Here is a 22,270-nt window from a genome sequence, read left to right on the forward strand (position 1 = left end):
CATCGCTCCTATTAGCCCTTTGGGCTTTCCTTTGGTTTTTGCACTGTATCACATTAGCTTCAATGCACAAAAGTATTACATAGAGAAACTTCCCTGATTCATTTGATTATGTTTAGCACTTGTTTTACAGCTCTATGTCCAGTGCCTTTCTTTAGATACAGTAGTTATTCTTCCTGGCAAAACTAAAAGCAATGGTAGATGGCAAACGTGTGTGCTATGTCCAGAAGTGGGCACAAAGTGCTCAAAGTGGTCCATCTAACCAGTGTGCTGTGTAGTACCACGATGAAGACATGGTGATGTCATCGCTCATTCTGGTTGATCGTGATTTGTGGCTGTCTTCTGGTAGCTGATGCCGGGGAGTTAGAACTGCACGTGATCATAGCGACACACCATTGCTGTTCATGAGCTCTCTGCATTGTGCATTGCTGTTTTTTTTAAAACCCTAATGTATGTGAGCTTTTATTATCAGTAAAAAACTTCTATTTGGCTCATTGTGCGCTTTCTCTCCATTCTCCTAAGCTACCTGTGAAATGGACCTTGGTAAGTTCTTTTTGCGAGAACTGCACACTACAAGGAATATTGAGGACTTTGTGCATGAGTATTTTGTATCATAAATATATATTGCATTGAAATAAGTGACATTATGGGGGAAATTTGTAAAAAATAGATATATTTGTATTTAGAAATACACTTATTTTTGACATTTACTATCCCGAAAATATGGCAATTCGTATTCGTATTGATAGCACATCAATACAAATACGAATTGCCATATTTTCGGGATAGTAAATGTCAAAAATAAGTGTATTTCTAAATACAAATACACCTATTTTTTTTTACAAATTTCCTTTAGTAAATATCCCCCCTATACGTTTTTTTTCCAATTTATTTAATTTTTTATTTAGCATGTTACTTTTATATATATATATTAGTATAATAATTTGGTGCACACAGGTTTTTGATGTAAATGTTCCTGCTTGGATTTACAAGCTTTTGTTTTAGAGCTAGCCCAGCATTTCAGAGGGGGTGAAACTTGAAAGATAGGCTGATGAAAACAGATATCACAGAGATGGGCATCCCTAAAGCCCCTAATACGTATATGTATACTAAGCCACTTAGGTGTTATATCTGCCTTACGTGTGTGACTTGTAGACATCTTATCAAATGTAAAACTTTCAAACATCCACAATCCGATAAACAGTTTGACATGTTTTGTAATAACCTGTAGGACTTCACACTTTGTATATGTGATAGTTTGTCCATGCGGATTATACTACATAGGATAGGCTACATGACCTTTTTGAGATAGAATGACACTTCACAGGTCAGCCATTAATCTATCCCTTGGGGGTAGCGATGTAGACCAGCCTATGGCACGCCATTTTAAATCCAAGGGCCATCCATTATCCTCATTAAAGTATTTTATGATTCCATGTGAGTGAATACATACGAGTTGTAGATTAGGCCAAAAAGCTATTGCTTTTGGAATTCAGGTGGATCTTCATGCGGGCTGAATGTTAAGCTGAATTCCAATAGTTTAATGCAATCCTCATCTATTTGCAGTATGTATTTTAAGTATTAATGGAGCTTTAACAAGAGATAAATGCAAGGGTGATAAGGAGAGATAAACGTCCAGCCAATCAGCTCCTTACTGACTTTTTTCAAACACAGCCTGTAACATGGCAGTTAGGATGTGATTGGCTGGACATTTATCTCTCCTTATCACCCTTGCATTTATCTCTTGATAAGGCTTAATACATCTGCCCCATTGATATATATATATATATATATATATATATATATATATATATATATACAACTATCATTGCTTTAATAGTTTTCTATTTTGATTCTTGCCCAATAACGTTGATTCTATTCTATAATTACACTTTATTTACTCTGTAATCTACCTATTCCAGTTTACAGTAAATATAAGGCTTTTGTTTTAGTAATGCATTTAGTTTAAAGGTTTTCACTATTATGTATTTTATTTATTTATACAGTAGAATTGATTTATGATTTAATATCATATTTTCAGAATTTTATTTTCCAGTGTTCACCACATTCATTTGTATTATGTGATACTGCACATAAGGCCATCTGTGTTGTTTTTAGTTTCATGTACTCACATGAAACCAGGTGGTTACTTTTCTCAGTATAGAAATAGAGCAAACTTATTTTTCCTGAAAGTAGCTTGCAAATTAGCAGCTGCAGCAGGTGTTCTTGTACAGGAATCTATCTATCTATCTATCTATCTATCTATCTATCTATCTATCTATCTATCTATCTATCTATCTATCTATCTATCGTTATTTATCATGTACCTTTCTACATATCTATATTATCTATCTATCTATCTATCTATCTATCTATCTATCTATCTATCTATCTATCTATCAATCAATCAATGTATTTATGATGCATCTATCAATCTATCTATAATCTGTCAATCAATTAATCAACCAATCATATATCTGTATGTCTATGTTTCATGTATCATCTATCTATCTATCTATCTATCTATCTATCTATCTATCTATCTATCTATCTATCTATCTATCTATCTAGAGTATCTAACTATGTATCTATATTTATTTATTTATCACATCCACACTCATTACTCGCTCCCATTCCCGACTGCAGGACTTTCTTCGGGCTGCACCCACTCTGTGGAATGCCCTCCCAAGCACAATAAGACTCTCCTCCAGTCTCCAAACCTATAAGCGTTCCCTTAAAACCCATCTCTTCAGGCAAGCTTATCAAATTCCAGAACCAGTCATAGAACCTTGCGTTCTGGTGGAATCGATGAAATAAAGAATACAGTATCTATCCTTATGTATCAATGCCTATTTCCCTATAGATTGTAAGCTTGCGAGCAGGGCCCTCCTACATTTTGACTGTCTGTAAATACCCTGTTTTGTTGTATCACTGTCTGCTATTGTAAAGCGCAACGGAATATGCTGCGCTATATAAGAAACTGTTAATAAATAAATGTACATATCTATATATTATTTACCTATATTTAATCTATCACATATATCAAATTATCATCTATCTATCATTCTACCTATCTATCTATCTATCTATCTTTAATCTATCACATATATCAAATTATCATATATCTATCAATATCTGTTTATCATATATCTATATATAAATCATCTATCTATTTACCATGTACATATCTACATATCTTATCTATCTATCTATCTCTATTTATTTATCATGTACCTTTATACATATCTATATATTATATATCTATCTTTATATCTATCTAGGTATCTATCTATCAATCAATCAATCTTTAATCTATCACATATATCTATTTATCATATATCTATCTATTTATTTATCATATATTTGCATATAAATAAATTAAACTTACTTACTATCTATTTATCATCTACCTATCTACATATCTAATTATTATCCATCTAACATGCATCTATCTATTTATTTATTTAATCTATCATAAATCTACTTTTCATTTACCTATCTATATTAACTATCTATCTATCTATCTATCTATCTATCTATCTATCTACGTATCATTTACATAGGGATCTATCTATCTATCTATCTATCTATCTATCTATCAATTAATCTATGTATTTATGATGCATCTATACAATCTATAATCTGTCAATCAATCAATCAATCAATCAATCATATATCTGTATGTCTATGCTTTGTGTATCTATCTATCTATCTATCTATCTATCTATCTTTATTTATCATGTACATATCTATATATTATCTATCTATCTTTAATCTATCACATATATCAAAATTATCATCTATCTATCTATCTATCTATCTATCTATCTATCTATCTATTACCTATCTATTTATTTATTTATTTAACATGCACACATCTACAGCATGGATGGTGTGCAGAGTTTGTATATTCTCCCCGTACTTGCATGGTTTTCCTCCGGGTACTCCGGTTTCCGCCCCCATTCCAAACATATACTGGTAGATTATTGGTTCCCAAGAAAAATTAACCCTAGAATGTCTGTATGCGTGTATATGTGGTAGGGAATATAGATTGTAAACTGCACTGGGGCAGTGACTGATTTAAATGTCAAATATTATCTGTAAAACTCTGTGGAATATGTGTACGCTATACAAATAATTGGTATAAATAAATATTGTCTATTTAGAAAGTATATATCTGTCAATATCTGTATCTGTCAATATATTATCTATCTATTTATGTATCTATCTATCTTTATATGATATATCTATTTATTTATCATGTACCTATCTATTTAACTATATATTATCTATCTAACTTTAATCTATCACGTAAATCTATTTATCATCTATCTATCTATCTATCTATCTATCTATCTATCTATCTATCTATATACAAAATCATATATCTGCAGATATATTTATTTGTCATATATCTATCTACTTATCATGTACCTACATATCTAATTATCTATCTATCTATCTATCTATCTATCTATCTATCTATCTATCTATCTATCTATCTATCTGTCAAGTTATTATCTTTCTATGAATCAATCAATCATTTAAACAATCATTCATATATATATATATATATATATATATTTATTTATCTGTCTGTCATGTAACTGTATATCTATTTATTATCTGTTTATGTTTACTGCAAAGGCAACAGGCAAGTGCAACAGCTATCCCTGTGGACATTTCCCTGTCTCTACATAGAGTAGACTAGCTTTTGTGTATGCACAGAACCTAACTCACATAGCTTCCACAGCAGTAGCTTCCCAGGGTCGCCGACAGAGCAGACCACTTATTTACCAATAGTAAATTCAGGGCCACAATAGTAGTATATTGTAGTGGCCACCATCCGCTAGTTTGACAAATCTGCTGTATGTCAATAGATCTGTGTTTAATGATTTATTCCACTTATGGAGTACTTAGTGTACAATTCAACAACTATTGCAATTACTCTGGGGCTAATTCAGGTTTGGGAACATTTCTTTACACTTTGGTAAAATCATGTTGCATTGCAGTGTAAAAATAAACACAGTACATTTTTGGGCTAAATGTAAAAATCAGCCATTATTTACCCTGTGTACCAAAAATAAAAAGGCCAAAAAAGAATGTATTTCCACCCCTTTGCTGCAATGCAATCTGTCCAGATGCAAAGTTACATAGGTAATCTTTTTTTTTTTTAAAGCTTTGCTTTCAACTAAAGACTTGCAGCTGTTATGGATTGTGGATTGTAGCTCTGTTTAATGTTCATCTCCCTTTATGTAGCCTTCCTTTACAGGTGTTTCTACTGTACAATGGGTGCAGGGTGTGCGGTGTCCCCTGGGTCCTGGTGGGCCCACACTGTACACCCATATTTCATTGCTCACTTGTGTGTCCCAAGCCAGGGCTGCTGACGCAGATGAAATCACTCTGGGATTGCACAGCAAGCACATTCCTGGTGATTTGTGCATGCAAAGTAAAGATTTATCTTAGGGAAGATGTCAAACGCTAACATTAAAGACAAGGAAAAGAAATCAGTTTAATTTGACGCACTCCTCATCCACATAGTCTCAAATTGACTTAAAAACAAAATAATGTCCTACCCGAAGGTGTATATTTTATTGGTACAAATAACTCTATAGCTAGCAGGCCATTATTTATATTTGTATTTAGTAATTTTTATTAATTATACATGACCTGATAGTCTATTCCCTGTGACAGGGATCAAAAATGGCGAAAAGTATTAAAAACAGTGATAGATATAGAAGAAAAGAAAATTTGAAAGATTTAAAATTGGTCTCTGTTATCCGTTCGCAGTTATTTTCTATTGTCGTTAAAAGGCTTTAAAGATGCCTTATTACGTTACATGTGCCAAACGTACATGCTCTTATATAGGCACTGTGTTGCCTTATTTCATGAAAAGTGCAGGTCAGTCCTACCCCCAATCCTCAAGTATAGATGGAATTCTTACATGGGATTATCCTCTCATATGACTAGTGTGTTCTATTTTAGCAATTGCAACATAAGTGTCACTGAATTTCTAATTATGTTTCAACATAAATATTGTTGCATATAAGTATCTCTTTGTGCATTTGTGTGCTGTGAATATGAATGGCTGATCTTTTTCTCTGGCTTATATTGCCCTTATCAGCATCCACATCTCAATTCACTCTTAGTAAAGCCACATTAATTTTGTGACAGATTGTCTCTATGAGTTTTATTTGCCAAAAAGTGCTCGTAGTGTCACTTTCCCGGATTGGTACTCTGTTTGCATTTATTGGATCATAATACAGGATGGAGTTGTGTTTGCCGCGCAGCCCTTCACCTCTCCCTCTATATCTGATATTTCACCCCTATGTACACATTGTCCAATCTCTGGGCTGTGTCCTACATATGCATGCAGTATACTGTTTTTTCAATTTATATAATACAAGCTTTGGATTGTGTTGTGGCATACATAGAAACAATCGAGGTGTAGATATCTTGCACACAGTGTTGTATATATATCGTACGCAGTAATGAATTGTAGACTATTCAATAATCAGAGGTGTTATATTCACAAATATGTGTACATACACTCAGAGGTGTTATATTCACAGATATGTGTACATACAAAGTGATTTGGTTTCTATGATAGTCAATCAATTTATGGTTCAATCCCAGGTTCCTCTACACACTGAGCAATTTTTTGATTGAATTTATAGTTTTTATTCCATCACAGATTCAGTTGTATACATTGCACATATAAACTACATGTAAACTACGCAGTACACTACGCAGTACTCTTCCTTATATAGTAAACGGGCGAGGCTGGGTAGCGAAAACGAAACGCCCAGTTTTCACTTCATTGGTTAGTTTACGCATTTAGGCGTTCCACGAAAACGAAACTTTGAATACACGAAAAATCGAAATTAGTAATCGCGTCAGTGTACCGAAAGAAGAGAAAGGTGCGAAAAATCGTAAACATAACCATTTTCGCACAACATTGAATACGGCCCATAGGGTGAGATTTAATAGGATGAGAGATCCAGAAAGTGAGAGATTTTGTGAGAATTCTCCAGTTTATTTAAAGCGGCAATCATTTGCACTTCAAAACCAGTTTGATTTTGAAGTGTAAATGATTGCCGCTTTAAAAAACTGGAGAATTCTCACAAAATCTCTCACTTTCTGGATCTCTCATCCTATTAAATCTCACCCATAGTCTTTATTGGCAGAGAGGTATATTCCCCATAGGAGTATTGGTATGTCCACTGAGCAGTCTTTAATGGTCGTGAGATCTCAGATTTTTACCGGAGCATGTATATCATGCTATCCGGCTTATACTGACACGTTATGTGGCGTTTTAGATAATCTGTGCCTAGAAGCTGTTTTTATTCATTCAACAGAACTCTACTGTTCATTATTTCTTGGCAATATAGATATGTGGCAAGACAGTGGTTGCTATATTATATACGTGGGGTGGCAGGTCTCATGCGGGGCATTTACACTCTGCGTTGTAAATTTAGATTTGGACCCAGGACGTCAGAAAGTTGATTCTGTAGCTCTTGGCGATACTTCATAATATCTTGAAGTTGAAGCACGACTTGATCTGCTAGTCTCCAAATTTGTAGCGCGAGGCTACAACCTTAATATGCTTATTTCACAAAAAGAAGAAGTGCTGCAAATGTCTAAAAATGAATTGCTTACTCCTAGGGTCCAAAACCCGGCAGCTGTACTACCCTGGTCTAGTGCATTCTCTACAGCCAGTGTGGTGATTCGACATGCCACAAATGCTCTCTGGCCAATTGTCAAAACCGATCCTGATTTATCAGGATTGAAGTCGGTGAGACAACTGGCAGCCTTTCGTAGAGGCCCCAACCTCAGGGACCGTCTAGTAAAGGCTGACATCACCGGTATGGGTATCCCTAGGCCTCCTAATACTTATACCAAAGCACCTGGGTGCTATAGTTGTGTATCATGCGAAACCTGCAAACATCTTATTGTATGTAAACAATTTAAACACCCACACGGGTCCAAAATGTAGGACATCAGGCAGGTCCTCACCTGCAGGATGTCTCATGTGGTGTACATCATTGTTTGTCCATGCGGGCTCTATTACATAGGGCAAACTACCCGCACTTTCAGAGAAAGAATGGCGGCTCACCGGTCGGCCATCAACCTGTCCCTTCGTGGCAGGGAGGTGGACCAACCGGTGGCTCGCCATTTCAAGAAATGTGGTCATCCGATTTCCGCCCTCAAATATTTTAGGATAGATCATATAGCCGAAACCCTGCGGGGCGGTGATAGATCCAAAAAATTACTTATTCGAGAATCAGAGTGGATTTTTCGGTTGGGGACCATCTACTCTAATGGCCTCAACGAGATGATAAACTGGAACAGTTTGGTCTGAGGACCTTAATAAGTGCCCCCACATCTGGGGTTCATTGTATATTATGTAGTCTGTTATGTTGTATCTGTGATAGTCTTTATTGTGCTTTTTTGTAATATTATGTTTTCACTATGTCTTTTTTCTTTTATGTCGTAGGCTGGCTAACCGATAAGGATCAAGAAGCCCAGACACCAGCACCATGTCGGCACTATGACATGTTGTCTGGCTCCTATGTCGACCATGACTCTAGGCAGCGCAATCCCTGTGACGTGCTGTGGGGAAATTAGGACCGAGGCTCAGAACCATGCCAATGGTCACTTGGTGACTAGGATCTGGAGCTGGATCCAGGGGGTAAGCAGCCTTTATTGTTTTTTTGTCCCTGGCCCGGGCCACCCGCTTACAACCGCAGCGTGCTTATGCTACGTCCGGCTGTGTGGAACGCCTCATGTCCTGTACTGTGGAGCGCAAGCTGGTGGTTGCTTAGCAACCGGTCACTTGCGCCGCATACAGGAAATGGAGAGCTGACCACTTCCGGCGGCCAGAGGCACGCTGACAATGCATCTGCGGTGACTCCCGGACCAGGTAAGTATATATTGCTTGTATGTACTGCACTTCACTGCTGTAGGTTTGGGGCTGAGGATGGGGCTGATACCCTGAAACGTTCCCCTAAGCTCCTCTAATACACTTTTTGCTTTATACAAGTCTCCTCGAGTGCCGTTTATTCCCACTGTTGTGGGAGTGCTTGGATTACTACTGCAATACGTTTCTGGCACCTGGAGCAAATTGTACTTTTTTACCTCGAGTACCGGCAGCATTGGATGTCTATATATATATATATATATATATATATATATATATATATATATATATATACCGTATATACTCAAGTATAAGCCGACCCGAATACAAGCCGAGGCACCTAAGTTTACAACAAAAAACTCGAGTATAAGCCGAGGGGGGCTTTTTCAGCATACAAAAAGGTCTGAAAAAGTAGGCTTATACTCGAGTATATATGGTGTATATATATATATATATATATATATATATATATATATATATATATATATATATATTACTAGTAAGCCCGTTTGAAGCAAATGTTTCAAAAGCTAGTTTGCTACCTTTTGATTGCCTCTGTGTTTGTGCATGTGTGATAGAGAAAGAGATGTAGTTTCACTCACTTCCAACAGATGGCAGTGTTTTGGAGACACACAATCAAACAATATATATATATATAAATATGTATATGTATTTAGTTATGGATACTACGTGCCCAAAGTACCACATTCTATGTACTTGTTTACTCTGAATTTGAACATATACAATGATAAAACGTTTAATTTCCCCTACAACCTACTGTATGTATGAATAAGAAATGGATATTGCTATTTTACTTGTATCTATTTTATTATTCTACATATATATTTAGACTTTGTTTTGTATTTTTCTCTTAAATGCTCAGTATAGTTGGTTTCTTGTTCACACCAGGAATGAATGCAGATTGTAGACTAGTGATTACTCAGTCATACAGAAAATCATAGTTCCTCTTTTTTTTTTTTTTACTTTTCATAAATAAAACTTTTTTTGTTGGCGTGGAAATAATTATTAGACTTCCATAATGGCATTAAAAAGTATTCAAAATACTAACTCACATTATACTGGTTGTACACTCTGGGGGTGATTCGGGTTGGTTTGCAAAAGAAAACTCCTTCTTTACTGGACTAAACCATGTGCACTGCAGATGGGGCTGATGTAACATGTGCAGAGAGAGTTAGATTTGGGTGGGATGTGTTCAAACTGAAAAATTGCAGTGTAAAAAAAAAGGAGTCAATATTTACTGCAAAATATTTACTGCACAGAAACAACATAACTCACCCATATCTAACTCGGTCTGCCCATGTTACATCGTGTGCCGGATGACTGCCCGACAGGAGGGCTCCCGACGGTCAGTATCCCAATGTCGGAATCCCGACTGCCAGTGCTCTGACACGGGGGATCTCAACTGACAGGGGCTTTTCTCTCTTGTGGGGGTCTACGACCCCATAGAGGGAGAATAGAACCTGTGGCGAGTGAAGTGAGCCACCGAGCCCGCAGCATGGCGAACCCAGCAAGCCCACAGTGTGGCGAGCCCACTCATCCCCCTGTCGAAACACTGGCAGTCAGGATTCCAACATTGGGATACTGACCGCTGGAATCCCCCCCTGTCGAACCACCATACCACACCGTTACATCTGCCCCACCTGCAGTGCACATGGTTTTTCCATTAAAGAAGTTGTTTGCTTTTGCAAACCAACCAGAATAATAAATACAATTACAGTAAAATCAAGTATTTACTCATTTTTTCAGAATAAGCAATATCAAATCTTTTAGCAAAAATGTCTCAAATGTAATACCTCTTGTATTCACTGCATACTTATACTGTATTAGTCTTGTTCCAGAGTAAGGGGTCGACTCTATTAATTGCAAAATCTCTTATTCTTAAAGGTTCTACTGTCAGGCCAACATTTAATAAGATGGGCGTTCTATTTCACATGGGATATTGCTATGGGCAACCAATCAGAATGTACTTCTTATATATTTAGCACCTTCTAGAAGGTAATCGATAAATCTGATTGGTTGCCCATAGCAACATCGTGAAAATGAACTCCAATCTTAGTAAATGTCCCCCTCATGTCTAAGGGGTAAATCCTATTAATTTGTAAAAAACCATGTAGAGTATAGCAGTGACTTATTACTCACTTTACTGATTTGCTTATTTGAAAAGCTTTTGGCTTTTATGATGGATAATACACTTACATGACAACAGATGCAAGTTGAATAATACTTTTATTTTAGAAAGTTTTGATCACATTTGCTGGATGTATAATGTTATTATTTACATGGTAAAAAAAGATGGTTTGATCATTATTCTGCAGTTTTCACATATTACAGAATTTTTGTCCTTTATATTCATAGTATGAATGGTCTGTTCTGTCTGTAGCTGAACTTCAGTGTGGTAGAATATGAAGACAATTTCGGGTCTCACTTTACCTGGATGGAAAAGAAATATCGGTTTATATTATATATTAGACAAGATTTTACTGAGGGACATTATATTACAAGTGTGCACATGCAAAATATATACCGTATATATAATCGGGTCCACCTCCCGGCACCCCGGAAAGGGGGGCAACCCTCCCGCATAACCCCCCATCTCCCGCGAACCGCCCCTTGGCGGTGGGGTCTGTGGGTAAAATGACACGATCGTGGTTTTTTAGCCCCGCCCCCCACAGTGCGATGCCTGAAATACCGGCATACTGTATATAAAAATAATTATTTTCATGTGTGCAAGATACAAAGGTGTATAAGAAAGCACAATGAAAGCATTTAGGTTGTGAACAGTAAATTACATTTTGCGCCTAAGCAATTGATAGAATCAGCTGAAGTAATTGCTAAATAATATAGCCCATCGTTACTTACAGTATTTCTAGGTTAAAATGGATGTCCGTCTACATATATCCAATGATATCCAATATTTATACATTGTGGAATGAGGGAGATTGGGAATATATGGGTATGATGAATGTCATCCATTTTATACAGAATAACCAAGAAAGGTTTCAGAGTTATTGGGCTGTTCTTTTAGCACCTAGTGGACATTGGTTTCTTACCTTAACCAGAGTTACAGTGACACTATAAACCAGACTCAGGACGAACAAGGACATGAACGTTGTTGAGATCTCCCACGGGTAATCAATGGCCCCTTCTTCCACTACACTGATTGTGATATTTGTGTAGGAGTAACAGCCTTAATAAGGAACAGACACATATTAGCTAAGATCAAATGGTTCTAATATTTGTATGCAATATTGTAAAACAATATGGGCAAGATGTACTAAGCCTTGATAAGTGATAAAATGGAGAGTGATAAACCAACCTGTGTCATGATAGATATGAGCTGATTGGCTGGTAGTTTAACATTTTCCATTTTATCACTTGTTAAGATTAGCACATCTGACCCTATGTCCCAATAAGTGACCTGTCAGTCAGATTTGTATTATCCAGCATTTCTCCCTCTCAATAAATCCTGCTACCCTTAAGTAATCAGAGGGAAATTAATCAAATCTTGGAGAGAGATAGAGTGGACAGAGATCACGTATCGGCCAATCAGCTCGTAATTGTTATTTTTCAAACACAACCGATATTATGACAGGAGGTGACTTGCTGCTATTTTATCTCTGTCCACTTCAGAAACATAATTTTGTTGTCTCTGGAAGGGTTATACACTCTCAAACCACAGCGAAGTGTAAAACCCCTGCATAGACAACAATTAACATTATTATATTTGTGTTGTGGTGTACAGAAAATTATTAAATTTGTAACTGATATCTAAATAAAATTCTTAGAATTATACATTATTATAATAATATATGATATAATAGTAGTAGTAATAATTATAATAATAATAATATAATTAATTATTTATTTATTTATTTATAAAAAGGCATTAGCACCTGAAAATCTTTTGTACTACTGTTAGCTGCCATCCAAGTACAACATTGATCACATGTTTGTTAAGAAGAAAACAAAATATCTTGTTATGACTTGGTGTACATTTCAGTTCCCCAAAAGGTGCTAAAACAGAACTAATAGAGAACCGCACCTATTTCCCCAAGCATGTCATGTGCACCTGCAGACATGTATAGTGTAATACATCAGTACTGTATGCACTAACATATGTCTGATGTTATAATCTAATCTGTTTGTGATCAGATTGCCAGGTTTTGGAGGTATAGGGTCAGTTTGTGCTGCTGTGAATAATGACACCCTAAACTACAGTAACTAAAGTATTAGGAGGAGTCCAATATAGCATTGCAATGTCTAATAGAGGGAAAATATAAATAGGGATCAATCCTACAAGCTATGAGGGGAGGCAAGTTGGCATGGCAATTTTGTAGAACGCCGGCAATGCCACTGGAACTCACCCTACCTCATGGCCAAATCACACCTGCGGACTCTCAGATTTTTCTATGTAGTCCTATGTAAAGGGGTGTTTACACAATGCGATTTTACTTGAAATTCGAACCCGATTTGATTGGGATCAAATCGGGACATAATCAGGATCAAATCGAATGCCAAGCAAAGCACTTTAGATTTGGACTATATAGTACAGATCAGTCTTGTCTGCACAGTCTGTTTTTCTATTCAATTTCGATGCCATGGGGCCAAGCATATGGACTGAATCGGCATCGAATTCAGCTGAAAACTGATTTTGATTTGATTTTGCTTATGTAAGCAAAATCGAAACGAAAAATAGGCCAAATCAAACCGTGTGTACGGGGCATTAGTCCTTAGGTACAATAGAGTAGGTGTGGCATACAGCAGCAAGTACTTGCGCTGTATGAATTTATGGCTGAGGATTGACCCAAAGGATTTCAATGTACGGTACCTATCACAATGCCTCTAACATCTGTCGTGCAACACATTTCCAAAGTGTTGAATCTTTGGCATGGGATGCCTGGTTTTCATGATCTCTGTTTCCTGCATATAAGAACCCAGACTTGCAAGTAGATATGCTAGGCCCTTTATTCCTTCTGATGAAACATTCTCTTTCCCCATTACAGTACCTGTTGCACTTTGTGTAGGTAATATTGTGCTAATATTAATTAGCTTTCATTTTTTTGCCTATAACTTTTTTTTTTTTTGCATTTGTATTTAATTTGCTGTTTATGTTTAAAAGTCTTGGTTAAAAAAAAAATATCAAATTCACTACATTAAAATCATTATCTTTCCAACAGCGTTCTAAAGGTCCATATACACTGGGAAATTTTGCCCATTGTGTACAGACAGAGATGATGGGGAAAATCGCAGGGCTTAAAAGAAACTATTTTTGTCCATCCAAGCGATTTTCCCGGGTGTAGAACGCTATGGGTGTAGGACTCCATCGCTCATCTGCTGGTAATACCAGCAGATGAGCTGCGGCCACCAGCGAGGATGCGGGAGCAAGCATCAGCGCTCACTGCTCATTGCTGCCCCGTACACACTGGACGGCATTTGAGCTGAAAGCAGCTCAAACGACAAAACTGAGCTGCTTTCAGTTCTCAATCACCCAGTGTGTATGGGCATTAAAGCCAGGTCTGCCACTATCACAGTAGCCTGTACCAATACTATATTGGGGAGTTTGAAAAAGCGGGTAACTTTGTATTGTGCATGCCTGTCTTATTGTACTACAAATGTATTCAGGTAATTTTTTTTTTTACTATGTATTAAAAGTAAACCTCAATGTCAATTGTGGTATAAATGCACATATGGATTATGCATTTCTAAATTCTACTATTCATTTTTTGTTTTATTTTTATAGAAATGTCTTAATATCTGTATTTCATTGGATCCAGTTAGTATTTTGGGCAGTATTCGTCAGCAGACATTCATATATCCACATATAATTACACACACATACACACACACACACACACACTCACCTACACAAACATGCTCACCTACACACAAACCTTCCCACACATACACAATTACCCCCATGCTCACACCTGCATGCACACGTTCACACCTAGGCCATACCTCACAACTTTTGATGAGAGGAACCTGGGACATGCCATTCCAGAGTCGCGGCTGACGGCAAAAAAGAAGTAGGGGTTGCGAGTGGCGGCAGCTCATGACATAACCCCTGCAACCAATATTTTTGGGGGCATGCCCAGTGGTCACAAAACAACCGGGCAGCCCCCGTGTCCCCTCCCAGCACTGATGGGCACAGCGTCTATTCAGCGCCTTTCCCAACTGTACCTCCCATCGGCGGGACACTGTGACCCACAGGTTGGACCACGAGACAGTGTCCAATTAGTGGGACTTGGGACAGTTGGAAGGTATGACCTAGGCACACCTTCATACACACATATTCATATGCACACCTACCCACACACAAATATATGTACACCTACTAACAAACATGCACACCAACATATACACACAAATACACATACACACATATATGCACACCTACCCATGCGCACACATGCATCTACCAAACATACATAATTACAATAACCCTTATTAACCCATTCTATATTATACTTGTGACTTGAGATAACTGACATTTATAATATACAAGTGATGCTACTTTATGTGTAAACTCCTGTAAGCAATAGCTGTGTAGATGGTGAATTCTGTCTTCATTACTTCAGTGTTCATTATGTAGGGAGAATTTTTCCTGCTTCCCTGACCTGCATAAAACACTTAGGGGTATATTTACTAAAGGTCGACTTTGATCGATGTTGGCCTGGTGGGTTTTTTTGGTCCATTTTAATCGACCTTAATCAATGTTGAAGTTCCAGGGCTAGAAAACAAATTTACTATCATTTAAAAATGAATATAAAAAATAATTTGTCAGTAAATGTTTTGCTGATAAGACAGCTAGGGCTTTATATACTAACAGTCGAGTTCATTTAGATGAAAATAGATCTCAATCGATGTTTGATTTCAGGGGCTGATAGTACATTACACAACAGATTTATTTTGTTATATTCTTTTTTTAATGTGAGCAAAGTGTGTTTTAGCCCTGGTAGTATACTATTGTTTTTGCTCGATTTTCCATCGATTTAAAAACAAAACAAAACAAAATTCATTGAAAATGGACCGTTAGTAAATACACCCCCTAGCATTTTCCTGTCCTATGCAAGTGAACCAACATATTTGTTTGGTTTTAATGAACAGATTTAATGGACAGTCTTGTTTTAGTCAGTGCAAACATTTAACTTGGAAAATGTGTCCTCTACGAATCATTTTGCTAGACCATGATAGAAATGTCCTTATGACCTACAGTATATCTCTGTAATTTTGTAAGGCATTTACAGTGTGACTGCAATAGTTTTTTTGAATGCTTTAATATTAAACAATGAGCAAGTCATAGTGATCAGGAAAAAAATTGTCCCTGTTTTATGTGCTGGAATTGTTAACGCCAATGAAACCAGTATCATAAAGTGGACATGCATTGATAAGATTATTTTGCATTACCCAGTTTTATTTTGTACTAAAGAAATAAAACTTCAGTCAGAAGATTCCTATCTGTAATATATCGGGATATCTATACCAGGTTGAACTAGATGGACGCAAGTCTTTTTTCAGCCTTACCTACTATGTAACTATGTAACCATTTACAACGCCAGCCCTCTGATAGTTAGCAAATCTCTTCATTATTTTTTTCTTTACAGAGTTTATTGCAGCATCAAACATTTTACAAAACACAGTCCCCACATTTCCCACCACAAGAAAATCACAAGTGCACATGTGGGTGAAGATAGGTTTTTGGGATAGGAAGAACATGAAACACAAGCAGGAACAAAAGGAACAGTGGGAAACTTTTTTCTTATTTGTCAGATCTTTTTATCAGAAGACGTTTCTATACTGTGTAGGTTATAAAAGTAGAGGGAATGGAACAACTTGCTGGGAAAGGAAAGAGGGGGATGGTGTGAGGGACATTTTAATAACAAGACATGGTGGTGTCAGACACAGTGACAGACAGATTGACCACTGTTGGTTTACCAGAGTTTTTGTCAATGGTTCTTGTGGAGAAACGCAATGGGATGGCTTCATGGCCCACGACGCAGCTGAAGACATTCCCCTTATCCCAGGAGTCGGCAGTTATAGTTAACATACTGACTGTGAAATAACTTTGCCCTTCAACATCAGCCTTAGGGTCACTGTTTATATAGCGATCTTTGGAGACTTCTATTTCATTTTGTGTCCAGGACATATGGATGCCGCTCGGATAGTGCCTATAGGCAACGCATACAAGGTTATACAGCTCTTTCCTGGCTATCTCCTCAGAAGTTGGTGCGAAGACTGCAATATCAGGTAATGAAAGCCTTGTGTCTGCGAGTACAAAACATATATATATTAAATCAATTCTATGAGAAGTGTACATTGAACTAACATTGGTAACACGTTAATAATCATGTGCAGATTAATGTTTCTGGAAATAATTAGATGTAAAATCATTTTTCTGATGCATGTTAGAAATGGACAACTTAGCTGTAGAGACAGTACAGCTAATGCAAGTTTGCTTTGCAGATATAGCTTGCAATTTTCACATCACACGTGGGGTCTAATTCAAGATGGATCTCTAAAATGAGAAAAAGCAGTTGCCTGAGAGGAAAACGTCACCGTCGAGCCAGAAAGAATAAACGCCCCTTGCAAAATTGGGAATGCATTGCAAATAGCGATCATTTGCAGACCCATTTGCCAAAACCAAAACATCAAAGAGTTTTTCCATCTGCGCCAGTCTGAAGGTGTCCATACATGGTACAATTATTGTATGCAATTTGGACTAGATCGCATTGCAAAGCAATGAGATGCAATCTAGTACAAAAAGTAGGCGCAGCACATACTTTTGGAGCTGTGTGATAGGATGTGCACAAACACACCCAGAAAACACCATGCTTCTGCCCCCTAAATGCTGGCTTCCTGTCAATCAAGCTGCAACTACTACTGTATGTGTACGGATATCTAATTTTTAATTGTGTCTGCGTATGTGCAATATGAATGCTGCTCACCCCCAGTAATTTGATAATCGTCCGGATTGTGAATTCTCTGATTAGCGACCATACTGAATTAGTCTCATGATCTAGAGCTGAGTGCAGGCATATTCGGGTAATCCAGTTTTGTATGCAATTATAAAAATAAAAAAAATGCAATTTCTTTGTACAATGCACTTCCGCATAGGAAAGTATTTTACCAACATGCAACTTTCTCTTGCTCCCTATATTTCTCTCAGATAGTCCTAGAGGGTATAGGAACAGGAGGACTAATCACAAGGTGTAATCACAAGATTGTAACTTGCAGTTGGTCCTCCAGCTCATACCTCCCTACTCTTCAGCAATTCCTGATGGTGAGCTTTATCAAAATGGCAGAATTGTATAGCAGCTCTTGTAGGGCCTCAAGAAAATGGTCTGCAGGCACTAATATATTCTCAACCTGCACTAGGTGGTAACACAACTTGAACAATAAGAGTTAGTACATTCAGCTGGAATACTGTTGCTCTGTGCATTGTGGTACAGTCTCTTACCTTGTCTCCTTGATATTGTTGTAATGATTGGAGCAGTGAGCTGTGTGTGACTAAATACGCAGGTAATTTCTGTATATTGCATCCAGGCATCGATGGATATAGTGAGTACACTGTGAACACTGTATGTGCCATTTCTTTCCAGCAGAGGGTCTTCTGTTTGATAATTCAGCTCATTAGGAGATCCGGAATAGCTCCACTTAAATGTACCGCCATTTGTATCCTTAAGGTTGGAGGCCACACAAGTGATGCGGGCAGTGTTATGGACATAAAGGTCCTCAATAGAGGGCGGCAGCATGTACACATTGATTCCCAGACAGTTGAAGTTTTCTGTCGGATATAACAATAAATATTTTTACAAATCATGTCAGCTTGAGAGATATATAGCCCTATACAACTTGAAGAGGGGTAACAGGAAGACTAGGTAACACACATGAGAAAAATAGGCTGAGAATAAAAATGTCATTTATTGGAAACAAGAAAAAAAAGTGTCTCATTGTGTTAAGTCATTCTTTATTATTGGTCAAAAGGCCAGATGTATTAAACTTTGATAAGCGGAGAGAGATAAAGTTCCAACAAACCAGCTCCTAAGTATCATTTTTCAAACAGACCTTGTAACATGGCAATGAGGAGCTGAGTGGCTGGTACTTATTAAGGATTAGTATATTTCCACCTTTATCTGCAGATTGTGGATGCATTGTATGCAATACTGTAGGTGGCTTTTGCCACCATTTGTAACAATGGCCCTTTGGTTCACTCGCAAGGGCAAATTCCTTCTCAAATGGACAAAACCATGGGCACTGCAGGTGGGGCAGATGTAACTTGTGCAGAGAGAATTAGATTTACCTTTGCGAGTGAACAAGAATAAGGGCCACTGTCCCAGACCTTAGAATATAGACAGAGCGAGGGAGTAACTATTAAGCTGTGTACACACGGTGCAATTTGGCCAGGCAATTTTGACTAGATAGTCAAAATTGCCTAGTAGTTATATTATGCTGCAACACAGGGCTGTGTTATTATACATCTCAGATACCCTTTGCAGCATTAGAATCCACAGACTGGAATGCTTGGGACTGGTGTCCCTCTTCCCTGGACAGCATTAATACAAATATTGAACAGCTCTGTTGATTTCGGAATTCCTGTGTAAAGGCCTTGTATGCCTGCTCCACACCAGGTGTTCATTTACATAATTTGTGTGATATTTAATTGTGTCTTAATAATGTCACAATGATTTTTAAAAACAATTGTTTTGCGGACAAATATGTTATTTGAAAATATAGAGACCTCTTCAGATATAGACACTTTGGGGAAAATTTACTAAAGTTTCTAAAAATGGAAAGATGTGAATGTTACCCAAGCCTAGAAAATTATAGAATCTGATTGGTTGTTGTGGGCAACATCACCTCTTTTCTTTTTTAAAAGCTTTAAGGGCCAGATTCAAGCTTCAAAAGTGATTCAACGGAAAGTGATAAACAACTAGCCAATCAGCTCATATCTCTCATTTTTCAAACCCAGCCTGTGACATGTCAGGTAGAAGCTGATTGGCTGGTTGGTTATCACTCTTAATTGTATCTCTTTATGAAGCTTGATACATCTAGCCCCCTAGTAATTGTATTCATTTATGTGGAGTAATGTTTGTACTTGTTTTTTTTATGTCTCAGGGCAAAAAAATAAATGGATTTATTAATACTGGTTATCTTGAAGCAAATGTAAAATGAATACGATGTAGAAAAAATATAATGCATACAAATGGCAATTACAGTCCACATAAGTCATATGTAAGTGTTATTGTTAGTGTCAGTCTTTGCTACCATACCTGAACATTTCCTGATAGTGGCCTCAGCTGATTTGCTTGTTCCTTTGTCTGTCACTTTACATTTGACACGAGCACCATTGTTCCACTGAGCCTGACTAATGCTCACTGTGCTGTGCAGGGCAAAAAGGTGATTTATGGATCGTCCCAGTTCAAGTAGGTCTTGTGGGAGAGTTGTTTCTTTATCATTGATATACCATTTCACCATGGCATCCTGGGTGGTTAAGTTATATGCCTCGCAAGTCAGTTCTATTTGGCCATAGGTGCTGTCAGGGCAAGTTCCTTGCTGGAGGCGTACAGTAGGTGTTTCTGGAGGAGTAGTACAGCCTGAAGGATAGATTAGAAAATGATTTGTTATTTGACAAACACTGAAATAAATCATATTCCCTTATTCTTCAAACATGCAAGTGTGTGTGTGTGTGAGTATATTCTTTCCTAGACTAGTCTACTACTACAGTGACCTTGTTGAACTGTAATTAATGTCTTACTTCCATCATATACAAAATGTAATATCATGTAATATCTTGCATGCCCTTTGGCCTGAATTACCTCTACCTTCAACATGTCATACAGTGGGTTACACAGTGCCTGGTTTAAACTAAAGATGGACCTATTTTACTCAGCCACTGTGTCTTTGTACACTACACTGTGCGATAATATGCTAATGCCACTGGAGGCGCCTTGTATAAGTTGACGCTTTTTGTGCCTTTTCTAATTGGTTGCTGCATCCACATCGGATCCACATCGGATTGTCTGCATAAACATCGGCCATCTGAGTGACCCTCAGAAAAACCTGGAAATTCATGCTGTTGAAGCTAATGAAGCCCCTGGTCAGTCATCCTGCAGAGTTTGGGGCACCCTGAGTGCAGCCAAGGATCTGCACGTACACAGTACATCTCCTGTGGATGCGCAGATCCAAAAACATTGGGTTTGCATACATTTCTGGATTAGGCCACTATGACACAATCATATGTGTAGCATTACACTGACTTTAGGGTTTCCATTTTATATATTGCTGAAATATGTTTTTGTAACTTTTCATCAACATTATTAACAGGGCAAGTTTGAGAAACACTTTCCTGTAAGGGACAGGAAATTCACTGTGTACAGGGTGCCATAGGTGCAAAGGGTGCAGCTGCTATGGGGTCCAGAACTGAAGGGGGCCCATCTTTTACTGTCTAAGTAATATGTTTTACATACATTTATCACCATCAGTTGCTAAATAGGGGGTCCTTATAAACTTTTTCTATGGGGCCTACAAATATCTAACGCCCCTGACTGTGTAATAGGTAATGTAATGGTTTTACTTTTATCATACAAGTCCAATAAGAGTTAGAATGTTATCTTAATCTTTAATAAGGGTTATGGATCAGGTACATATGTTGTTACAAGAGTTTAACTTTTATATGCGACTCACCTTTGGGAATTTTCTTCAGGATAGTGCTGGAGTAGTGCGTGGCAATGCACTGGTATGTCTTACTATTCCAGTCCGTGGAACTGACAGTAACTTGACTGACAAGACTGTAACTGCCACTATTCACCAAATCGTTACTTGGAAAATTTTTAACATTTGTTGGTATCTCTCCAGTAGTTGTGTTCCATTGCATTACTAGAGGCTGAGGGAAATATTTACTTACAAAGCAGCCAAAAGAAACCATACTGGTATCAGTGTTTCCAAATGAGACAATGGGAAAGACTTGTGGGGAAATGCTGTCCGCTGCAACAAAGAAGAACATAGATTGGTGTCACACAGCAGTACTGAGACATGATGGACTAGTCATCCAACTATTTACAATTCACAAAGGTTTAAGTGTGTGAAGAAACCAATCAAATAATGCAGTTAATCTGTTTTAATCAGATGACTGCAAATTCTATGAAGTGCTGAGTTTACTGTGGTCCATAAAGACTCATTTCCATATCTCCTTACAAAAGGCAGGAAAAACTTATAACAGACTGTGGTAGATGTATTAAGCAGTAATAAGGGAGGAGAAGTGAGCCAGAGGAGAAGTGGCCCATGGCAACCAATCAGCTGCTCTGTATAATTTTATATTGTGCAAGTTATAGA

The 22,270-nt window shown here is 37.4% G+C and overlaps 1 gene segment (V, D, J or C); it reads right to left on the minus strand.

The window, feature by feature from the left end:
- Positions 1 to 16,397: 16,397 nt before the first annotated feature.
- LOC146081239 (Ig heavy chain C region, secreted form-like) overlaps positions 16,398 to 22,270 on the minus strand; it is a 198,084-nt gene continuing 192,211 nt past the window's right edge. Inside the window, 4 exon segments of the C gene segment in view lie at positions 16,398 to 17,203; positions 18,396 to 18,722; positions 20,209 to 20,532; positions 21,623 to 21,922. Coding sequence covers positions 16,812 to 17,203; positions 18,396 to 18,722; positions 20,209 to 20,532; positions 21,623 to 21,863 — 1,284 coding nt within the window.

Source organism: Crinia signifera, chromosome 1 (genome assembly GCF_055691185.1).
Source record: "Crinia signifera chromosome 1, ASM5569118v1, whole genome shotgun sequence".
NCBI classification, from domain to species: domain Eukaryota; kingdom Metazoa; phylum Chordata; class Amphibia; order Anura; family Myobatrachidae; genus Crinia; species Crinia signifera.